Source organism: Sinocyclocheilus grahami, unplaced genomic scaffold, assembly GCF_001515645.1.
Source record: "Sinocyclocheilus grahami isolate Dianchi unplaced genomic scaffold, SAMN03320097.WGS_v1.1 scaffold19.1, whole genome shotgun sequence".
NCBI lineage: Eukaryota > Metazoa > Chordata > Actinopteri > Cypriniformes > Cyprinidae > Sinocyclocheilus > Sinocyclocheilus grahami.
The window spans coordinates 451,444-462,982 of record NW_015505198.1 but is presented as its reverse complement, the minus strand read 5'-3'; the positions used below and the strand labels follow the sequence as shown (position 1 = coordinate 462,982).

Here is an 11,539-nt window from a genome sequence, read left to right as displayed (position 1 = left end):
AAAAGAACATTATTTTGTGTATTTGGTGTAATGAAATGTTTATGTGGTTTAAGGTTAAAAAACATTATTTTCCACATACTGCACCTGTTTACCAAGACATTTTGGAGCACTTCATGCTTCCTTCTGCTGACCAGCTTTTTGAAGATGCTGATTTCATTTTCCAGCAGGATTTGGCACCTGCCCACACTGCCAAAAGCACCAGAAGTTGGTTAAATGACCATGGTGTTGGTGTGCTTGACTGGCCAGCAATCTCACCAGACCTGAACCCCATAGAGAATCTATGGTGTATTGTCAAGAGGAAAATGAGAAACAAGATACCAAAAAATGCAGATGAGCTGAAGGCCGCTGTCAAAGAAACCTGGGCTTCCATACCACCTCAGCAGTGCCACAAACTGATCACCTCCATGCCACGCCGAATTGAGGCAGTAATTAAAGCAAAAGGAGCCCCTACCAAGTATTGAGTACATGTACAGTAAATGAACATACTTTCCAGAAGGCCAACAATTCACTAAAAATGTTTTTTTTATTGGTCTTATGAAGTATTCTAATTTGTTGAGATAGTGAATTGGTGGGTTTTTGTTAAATGTGAGCCAAAATCATCACAATTAAAAGAACCAAAGACTTAAACTACTTCAGTCTGTGTGCATTGAATTTATTTAATACACGAGTTTCACAATTTGAGTTGAATTACTGAAATAAATGAACTTTTCCACAACATTCTAATTTATTGAGATGCACCTGTATTATATATATATTTTTTGCCACTTTCCACAACACTTTGCAGGCATGTTCATGACCCTAAATGAGAAATAGTCACACAATTTCAAGATAACCATCTTGGCTTAACCAATATTTCTGTCAGCTCAAAAATGTGTTGCAGGTCAGATTGACCAGAAACATTATATAAGGGTCAAACATGTCGATGTGTGGTTATTAGGTGCTTTTTCTTATTGGCAGGTTGGATTTAGGATCTGTTTTATTACAATCAAGGTGATAAATCTGAGTCACACCTGACCTGCAAAACTACAGAAAGACAGAGCCAGTGGCCGTATTACAAAGCCCTCTCTCTCCTGCCTGCAGGACATCCGCTGCCTCACAATGACACACTGAAAGGGTGAAAGCGGCTGGAGATATTTATATCAGGGTTGTGTACATTAGATCAGCAGTCTCTTCAGAATTTCAGATGACTCATAAAACTCCCTAGTTCATATCGGACTGCTCTGAATGGCTGTTTAGCAAGTACTTTTCCTTCTAAACAAGCTGTTCAGATTGATTTTTGAGGAAAACATTTAAGGCTGACGAACACAGAAGGGTCTTCAGCGCCTGTCACTCAAACCTCAGGTGGGTAATTAAGGCTTTCATCGAATTAAATCCAAGCAACAAAATACAGCAATGACATTCAGCGTGAAATCCCTAAACTTCACAGTTGTCTTCTGTTGATTACATGACGTCGCAGGAGATGAAGAAGACAACAAACATGCTGGAGGCATGTCTCTGCAGAAATGCCAGGAGATTTTGTTCTCAAGAGATCCGTGACCTGCTGAAGGCACTTGGAAGGCAGTCAAGGGCTCCGGATCAGGGATACTCAGCGATTACAGGACTGGGAAGATCCTCAAAGACCTGCTGAGCACAGCTGAGAGCGCGAGGTGTGCAGGTCTACACACCAGACGCCTTCCTTCATATATCTTCAGATTTGTTTTTTGAGGAGGGACGACAGGCAGTACAACAGGAAGAGCGACGGAGAGCGAGACAAACGGGCCTCTGTGGAGATGCAAAACATCTGAGCAGTGTGAGCAGTACAGTTCAACACACTGTAACCGTGATGCTATTTCAGTTTCTGGATCCCTGAGCACACTGACAAAACAGCCACCGAGAAAGGCATTTTTATGTGTACATAAGATTATTATATATAATAATACTATATAATAATAATTATGTTCCACATTTATAATAATAATAATTTCTATAATGATTTCAGATTTAATATAATAAAAATAACAATAAACATTATAATAATAATTACTATTATTATTATGGCACATAACAAAAACAACAACTGTAATCATTTATTATTATGTGCCACTTTTATAATAATCGCAATACAATAGAAATATACATTTGTGATATAATTATGATTATCATTGTTATTATACTTATTTATTATTATTATCATCACGCACTTTATAATAATATTAATAATGATTACTATTTTATTTTTAATAATAATAGTATTATTATACTTTATATATATATATTATAATTATATTATTATAATTTCTATTTTAATATAACAATAATATAATACAATATGTTGATAATAATTTGAATTTACTATGTTTATTATTATTATGACAAACAAAATAACAAAAACAACAAGCGTAATAACATTTATTATTATTATTATTTAGATTTGTAAAATAGCAATAATAATAGTAACAATAACAAAAATAGTACATTATAATACAATATCATTTTTGTATTTAGATAGTTGTATTATTATTATGATAATGATGATGTGCCACTTTTATAATATAACATTTATTATTATTATTATTTAGATTTGTAAAATAATAGCAATAACAGTAACAATAACAAAAATAGTACATTATAATACAATATCATTTTTGTATTTAGATAGTTGTATTATTATTATGATAATGATGATGTGCCACTTTTATAATAATTGTAATATAAATTTTCATAATATTTATTATAGTTCTAATAATGTATATTTTTATTACATTTTAATTTGTAATTTAATTATAATTGATTGTCATTATTGTTGTTATTATTCTTAACATATATAAACATTTTATAATTTTAATTTTTTATAATAATTGTTAGCATGTGCCACCTTTATAACAATTATAATATTAACTATTATTATTACTGGATGAAGACGTTTACAATTGTACAAGATTAATGCTAAAGTTGTTGCACCTTACCTCATAATGTTATGTCTAATTAATATTAAATAATTATTGCTGGGCAGACATTAGTAGCAGTTTTCTACATTCGAGCCCATATTTTAGAAGACATAGTGTTTCTGGGAAAGAAAGAAAAACACGTCGACCTGGATAAAGTGAGGAGACAGCAACTTAAACTAGGACAAAAAGTGTGAAGCAGAAGAAGAAAGAAAGAGAGGCGTAACACAAGCAGAGGTGAGGTTATTCTGTATTTGGGCTTTCAGACGCTTGTCAAAACACGGCTTCTTGCTGTTGTTCTGAATGTGAGGAAACATCACCATAGTTGTTTACCTAGATTTACTTTATATCTAGTTAAACTAGCAAAAGATGTTTTGACATTTCCGTTAGTTTGAGGTTTTAGGCCTTGACGATAAAGTATATATCGACTGCAATGTAAAACGCTTTAGATAAGAGCATCCTGCAAATGCATAAATGTCAATTTACATCTTTAGCCTGACTGTTGCGCTCTCATACATAATAAAGAAAAATCACAATTTAGTATGCAAATAAGTGTTAAACAGAAGACCAATCAAAGCTGAAGTATGTAAATATCACAGTGACGTCATCATTGTCGATTAGGTTTTAGATAACGAACATTTTAAACCAATGAATGTTGATGGGGGATTTTGATACATATGATATTGTGCTCCATTGTAGTAATAAACATGAACTTCATTACTGTATTACATGAGAATCTAATCATTGAGATTAATGAGAATGAGGGAAAAAAATAAAATAAAACATTCAGACACATTCTAGGTTATTATTAAAAACTGAAACCATAAAAAGCTTTTATTACTTGAAATAAAATCTGAAAAATCTGAAACTTAAGCTAGTTGTGAAGGCAACGTGTCTCTTCCGTTTAGTTTAACTTGATGTACTAAAATAAGAAATAAGAAAATAAGAAAAAAAATTTAAATGATAAAAAACTAAACATTTAAAAAACAGACTTATCTAATAAAAATCTTGAAAAATGAAAAATGAATAATTACTTAAATGTTAACAAAAATTAACAAGAAAACTGAAAATTTCATGTAACAACATATAGGCTATTTCCAGCAACATTTATTTTATATTTTGTAATGCCACCTATAGAAAATGTTATTAAATCTGCAATACTTTACAATATTTCTTTTTGTTTTTCCACTAAAATGAAATACAATTTTTTTTTTAAAGTATAAAAAAGTTGTCAAGGCAATATTTCTAATTTTCATTTAGCTTAACTACCAAAATAAATAAAATCAACAAAACTATAGACACATTAAAAAAAAAAAAATCTAATAAAAATGACAAAAACAACAAAATTACTAAAATCTTTACAAGACAATATTTATAAGAAAACAGAAAACAATGTAAACATTCAAAATAGGAATAAAAATATTATGATAGCATCTCAATAACACGCATTAAGGGCGCACAGGAATGAAAACTTGGGTGAAAAATGAGCTTGAATGTCAATGCAAAGCAGATCTAAAAATAACATTGAGGTTCTGCATTAAATCGGGGGTGACAATGAAGCCTGAATGACGGGACGCTGCTGGCCGCTGGATGAGCGCATCTGACATCCCTAAAGGGACCCTGGATGCTGCGAGACACAGACAGCATCCGAGAGCGGAAACGCAATGAAGTAGGTCATTCACGCAAAGATACACACGCGTGCAGCCCCTCCCCTCCATCTCTCACACACACACACACACACCAGCTCCTCGTGCTCCAGCGGCTTCCTTCAGGAGCACACAAAGACAGCAGAACACACTCAGCTGGGCGGATGGCAGAAACGGACTGTGCTTTTTCCACATGAGTGCAGGATGTAGAGCGTTTCCTTTAACAGAGCTGGAGTGCTGAGGAAACTCATTTTTTGGTGATAGAGCATCATGGTTTTTTGGATGAATTTCTAGCCGGGTTGAGATCAGGACGCGGTGTTTGGATGCAGGAACATGAGGGAGAGAGACAGCAGGGCACGGGCAGGTGAGTTCAGCTCATCACTGACGTGTCTATTGATTTCTTTTGTTTGGAGACACTTGGCTCAGACCTGCTGCACTTGCGCTGTTGGGCACATGGTGTGTTCATGCGTTTTTGTTGTTGTTGATGTGTTCAGGGTCAGATGCTGTAGGTGTGATTGTTATAATAACACCAAAGCATCTGAAGTGTAAAAACAGAGAAAATGAGAAAGGAAGGCGAAAGAGAGTAATAAAAAATGGTAAAATATTAATTAAAATTCAAAAATAATAAAAATGGAATGAGAATGAATTTAAAAATTTGAATTGTTTTATTATAAAGCAATGTTTTGTGCTATGCTGATGCACTTAATGCATTTGGTGTTTGAATGTAAACATGAGTTTACATGTTTGCACGTTGTGTGTGAAATTAATGTGATTTGTTAGGGAGGTCAGGTCAAAGGTCACCTTCAGGTGTTGACCTTAGGGTCAGTGAGAAACAGACGGTTTCATTTATTAAGGGAGGCAATTCTGTTTAGTATAGTAGATTGCTTTCAAGATGCATCAATATAGAGAAAGCGAATTATAGATTTTACACTCGGTCTGAGATTTAAATTCAGTCTGACTAAATGTATATTTTACATTTGTATTTATTCATGTAGCAAATGATTTTACGGCTCAGGATCAAACCCATGACTTTGGTGTTGCTAGCGTCAGTCTATGCAGAACTGAATATGTCATTGCAATTTAATTTACACATTTAAATTAGATTTTTAAATATTAATTTTCATATAATTGGCATCAAATAGAATGAAATGCCAAGAAACTGCTTTATATGTAGTTTGAAATAATAAATAAATTTATATAAATGGGTATGAATTACCCATCAGCATGTTATCATACACACAACATTTGGACAATTTCCAGAACATGCCACATATAGAAAAATATATTTAATTGGCAATTATTTACAATATTTCTTTATGTATAATAAATATTTTATATATTATATTTTTAAATATAATATTATTGTATGAATTAAATGTTTTTCCACTAAAATTGTGGAAAATGTATATAGAAAATATATAGTAGATGTATAATATATATTATTGACATATATTTTAATTGTAGTGGAAAAAACTCCACTGCATTTACTCTCATTTAAAAAGTCAAAGTCTTTATAATGGAGCTAAATTAGGAAAGTTTACATTCCTGTCCAATTTGTTGTTTTGCTGGATTCATGTGAATTTCTTTGAATGACAATTCCTTTTCCTGTCATTACAATTCAATATCCAGTATGCTGCAGCCTAATCAATTCAAATTCCAACTCATTGAAACTTTGACCTTTTCTAAATTCTGGCTTTTGCTCTACCGGTTGAGCTGAACGAAGGGCCAGAGAGAACGGCTGGCGGTTTAATGCAGTAGAAATCAAAGGCTGGCAATGACCTCTAGAGAAAATGAGAATGTTCCTGAATCAATTTCTCATTTGTTTCTCAGTCAGGGGTTAAAGTGGGCAGGATAGCAGGGGTTGGGCTCATCAGAACTTCTGACAGGTCATCTTAAGGTCATCTGGCATCTTCATCGTCATCTATTGTTGTTGTGGTCATGCAGCGCTGATGCTCAGTGGAGGGTCTGTCACTTTGCATGATGCTGATAACGTGAGGCCTCATTCTAGGTCACTGCTTTATTCCCGTGAGGAGCGTGATTCAGTTAGTGCCCTTTGCTGTTGTTGAAATATTCACAAAGATTTGACTGAGAGCATCAAGCCAGGAACATGGCTAGGGAAATAGAGTGTAGGTAGAGTGCTGACGAGAGGAAAGAAAAGAGTACACAGATGCTAGAGAGAGAGAGAATAATAAACAGAGAAAGACAAATGACACCATCAAGGAGTTCTATACTACCAGGAGAGAGTTCCTCGCCAGGATGCAATTCCTCTTGAAATGAGTTTGTGTTCAAATGTTAGTGTGTGTGTGTGTGTTTCTCAGTGCCCAGGTGGGGGTTCTCCCAGCGGGACGGGGCAGTGGGACGGGCGGCGCGCCGGTCGAGGACATGCAGGCACTGTCAATCACGTCTCTCTCCGCCTCGGAGCTGGAACAGCAGTATGAGCTGATCGCTCCTTTAGGGAAGGGCACCTACGGCAAAGTCGACCTGGTGGTGCATCAGACACAGGGTGAGTCTGTGTAAAAAATGGTTTTCTTGTTTTATGAATGTCCTGCATAGCTGCTCCTCTCTATGCAACGGAAGTGAATGGAGTTGGAAGCTGTCAAGCACCAAAAATGACACCATGAAACCAGCATGCATATTTCAATATAATATTATAATAGTATATAATTATGTGAGACAAGCCAAAATTTAGATCACTATTTACTGAAATCTAAGCTGTAGCTATTAAATCTCATTTACCCTTGTGCAGAGTTATTATCATTAATTAAAATCAAAACTACATGCATTAAAAATATTTTTGTTACTTAAAATAAACCTTAATTGAAATAAAATCAAATAGAATTTTTTTTTAAATACTAAAAATATTTGCAAAGGCAAAATTTTTTTGTTATTTCATTTAACTTGAAGTGCTAAAATAACTAAAACTGAAAAATAAATCAATAAAATAAAAATAAATGACAAACTTTAAAAAGTAAATGGAAAAATATGAAAATAAAAACAAATTCAAAATATCAATAAAGATTTTGAGCTTTACTTGATATAAAATAAACATAAAATAATAACAATCACACAAAAATAGAACTTAAAATGGAAATAAAAAAATTAAAACTAATTGAAAATATTAATTAAACATATCAATGATACTAAAACAACACTGCCCTTCACGCTAAAAAATAAAGGTTATTGGCATCAGTGGTTCCATGAAGAACACAAAAGGTTCTTTATTGTGGAAAACGTGTATTTAGACTATTAAAATGTTCTTAAAAACAGTTTAAGAACTGCTCACTGAAAGGTTCTTTTTAGGAACCTAAAGTGTTTCTTCTGTGGCATCACTGCAAAAACCACTTTTGGAACCTTTATTTTTAAGATGCATCATATTTCATTCACCAATATTTTGTGTATCTGCAGGTACTAAGCTGGCTCTGAAGTATGTGAGTAAGAACAAGACAAAGTTGCGCAGTTTTCTGCGTGAGTACAGCCTGACGGCAGCGCTGGGCTGCAGCCCGTTTATCATCAAAGTTCTGAACGTGCTGTTTGAGACGGAGGACAGCTATGTGTTCGGACAGGAGTACGCGCCCGCGGGAGATCTGTTCGACATCATTCCACCTCAGGTACCACACCACCTCGTTATTAACACCACCATCTTTACATCGCAAGTCACATACTTAATCATGCATTTGTAGGTTTAACACCTGTAGCACTATCAAGAATTCATCTGGGTAATTTTTTTAAAACTACAAAATCAACAGACAAATAAAAAATGCAATTATGTATTCATTTTTATGAAAAGAATTATTGAGTAGAATTAATTCTATTTTAAATAAAGAAAAAATAAAAGCAATTTAAGTTAAAAAACAATTAACAATATTTGTTCATTAAATATTAAATATACATAGTATTAGTTTACAACAGGGGTGTCCAAACTTTTTTTAAAGGGGGCCAGATTCGACGATGTGGACACTCTGGGGGGCCGGATGCTTCTCCCTATAGGGCAGTAGCTTGAGTTTTGTTGAGGATGTAAATATTGACAACCTTAAAAGTTTTAATAACTATAATATATAGAATGGCTTTATGGACAATATAGAAAACCAACTTTCTGTTTGTAGCCTTTGACCAGACTTTTTGCCTTTTCTAATGGGGGGTCATTATTTGTAATTCAAAAACAGAACAGTGGTTAATTTCCATTTTAATTAGAAAATTACAAAGTAAAAAAAGTAATCAGTAATATTTTTAATACTAAGTATTTTGGGACTGGGAGTGAACTTATATGTAATATATAATTAATCTATAAATAAAATAGAATTCTCTTGAAATATATATTAAAATATAAAATATATCACAATTCAAACTAGGCTTAATTTTCTTTACGCAAAACATTATTTGTTTGGTTGTTTTTATTTGTTTTTTATTCTGGGGTAAAATATGACCTGGACATATTCTTTGTTAGATTAAACTGAACGTACTTGTATATACATCTTTTTTTGCATAATATAGAAAACCAGCTGTCTGAATGTAAACTTTAACCAGACTCGCACAGAATCTGTGGATTTTTTTCTCCCACATTTTTGAGGATTTGTTCAGAATTTTACAAAAAAATTTGATAAAAATGCCCGGGGAATTTGCATAGCTATGAATGCTGGGTATTTGAATTCTGAAGGCATCTGTGGAGTCATGCATATGATCCAGCTTTTGATTATGGAAAACTAGGTGGATCACGGTCAACTGCTTACTCCCTTACAGATTAACAGCCTGTACTGTATCTCTCTCTGTATCTCCTCTGCTCTAAACTGTGCCTTTGTGTTTCTGTCTCTTTCCAGGCCGGTTTGCCGGAGGAGATGGTCAAGCGCTGCGTTCAGCAGCTGGGTTTGGCTCTGGACTTCATGCACAGCAAGAGTCTCGTCCATCGGGACGTGAAGCCAGAAAACGTTCTGCTCTTCGACCGCGAGTGTCGACGTGTGAAATTGGCAGATTTAGGAATGACACGGCGGGCAGGCAGCCGGATCAAGCGGATCAGCGGCACCATCCCATACACCGCCGCCGAGGTGTGCCAGGCCTCGGTATCGGAGGGAATCGTCGTGGCGACGACCCAGGACGTGTGGGCATTCGGAGTTCTGCTGTTCTGCATGCTGACGGGAAACTTTCCGTGGGAAGCGGCGTTGCCTAGCGACGCATTCTTTTCGGAATTTCAGCGATGGCAACGGGGGGCGTTTCCACCCGGCGTTGTTCCCTCTCAATGGCGGCGGTTTTCGGACGATGCATTGCGCATGTTCGGTCGGCTGTTGGCGCTGGAGCCGGAGCGGCGCTGTGGGGTTAAGGAGGTGTTCTACTTCCTCAAATACGACCTGCTGAATCATCACCGTCGCAGAGCTTCCTGTAGGGCGTCTAGGGGCGGTTCCGCACGTTGCTCCGCCCACAGACACGCACAGCCCTCTCCGCCTTCAGGCACTTCCTGTCTATGCCCCACCCCCCTCAAACGTAGCATCCTGTCCGAACCGCATTCTTCTAGGGAGGAGTCCTCCAAAAGCCCGTCGCCCAACCGTCAAGACAAGAGCAAAGTGATGATGACCACTCCTATTGAGATTTGCGTATGAAGCCAAAACTGGATACAGCCACAAAAAGGTAGCAATATTACTTCAGAACTACTATTGGGAAAATGTTTGCACAGGAACAGCAACATATGATGAAGTGATGGAAGTTCATAGAACGGCCACGAATGTAGAAATAGCAAACTATTACATGGTAACTTTGAAACCTCGCTAATTTAAACTAAAAGACGTAGCTTTGGTAGGTCACTTTAGCACTGGAAATGAATCAGTTTCACTAGGAAACCGTGGTGAATTCATTAAAACTGCTTTTGTTTTAAAGGAATAGTTCACTCCAAAAAGAAATGGAAATTCCATCATCATTTACCTCATGTCGTTCCAAACCCATATGATTTTCTTCTTACTCGAAACATGGAAGAAATACTGCATGATGCTCCATGATGGATCCTGAAATGACATAATAGTCCTCTAAAGCCATATGATAGATTTATGTGAGGAAAAGTCCAAAATCCAAGTCATTATTGACTAAAAAGTGTACAAATTGTACCTGTGGGAGTACAGCAGCTGGGTCAGTACTTAAAGGGACACATTTGTACATTATTTACCCCTAAAAGGTGCATATTAGTACCATAGAGTAGTATATACTGTACTGATATGAACCTTTTATGGGTAAATTAGGTAAATTAATACCCTAAAGGTAAAATTGTTGCACTTTTTTTCTGAAAGTTGAAGATGCATTGCGTCTGGTCATTGACCATTCAGTTCTAATGTATCTCGATGTGTTGTATTTGAATTGAATGACCTTTGAGAGATACTGCATGAGGGAAACATTTTCAACCCAGTTTTTGATCTGTTCCTCACTCAAAGCTGATCATCATGTGGTTTTGCAAGACTTATATATATATTATATATTTTATAGTCGTATAGACTAGTTTTATTGTGCTTTTTTGTCTTTCTTGGAGCAAGTGTTATTTTAGTATCATTGATATACTATCATTATAGTTTTGTTGACATTTTGAATCAGATTTTCTGGATTTGAATTTAATTTTTGTTAACGTTTTAGTTTTTTTTTTTTTTTAAGATGTCTATATATATTTAGTTTTTAGTTTATTTAATTAGTTATTTTTGAACTTCAACCTAAAGTAAACGAAAATGAGAACTGGCTTGGCAACTTTTTAATATATTCAGTTAATGGATTTTTTTATAGTTTTAAATTTAAATGACATGATAGAGAGTAAATGATGTTGGGTGAACTAATCCTTTAATTATATATAGTGGCTTCTAGGGCTGCAGGATTAATCAAAATAATGGTTTAAATAAAATGAAATAAAAATAAAATACACTTATTATATACTTTTTAAATAAATACTTGGTTTTTCATTTTACAGTGAAATAACATTAATATTAGTTAAATAAATTTTCTTATTTA

At 34.8% G+C, this 11,539-nt stretch overlaps 1 protein-coding gene across 1 annotated transcript; it reads left to right on the top strand.

The window, feature by feature from the left end:
• Positions 1–4,364: 4,364 nt before the first annotated feature.
• LOC107554367 (serine/threonine-protein kinase SBK1-like) lies at positions 4,365–10,989 on the top strand. The gene is made up of 4 exons (XM_016236859.1): positions 4,365–4,934; positions 6,889–7,073; positions 7,976–8,178; positions 9,385–10,989. Exons 1-4 carry the CDS (start codon positions 4,894–4,896, stop codon positions 10,156–10,158), a joined length of 1,203 nt encoding a protein of 400 aa, XP_016092345.1. The 5' UTR covers positions 4,365–4,893; the 3' UTR covers positions 10,159–10,989.
• Positions 10,990–11,539: the final 550 nt, after the last annotated feature.

Bases quoted from the DNA above. Each gene is read 5' to 3' on its own strand.
- LOC107554367 (XM_016236859.1), top strand. From the start codon at position 4,894: ATGCAGGAACATGAGGGAGAGAGACAGCAGGGCACGGGCAG. The intron at 4,935-6,888 runs GTGAGTTCAGCT...TGTGTTTCTCAG, and splicing joins AGACAGCAGGGCACGGGCAG to TGCCCAGGTGGGGGTTCTCC. The intron at 8,179-9,384 runs GTACCACACCAC...GTCTCTTTCCAG, and splicing joins TCGACATCATTCCACCTCAG to GCCGGTTTGCCGGAGGAGAT.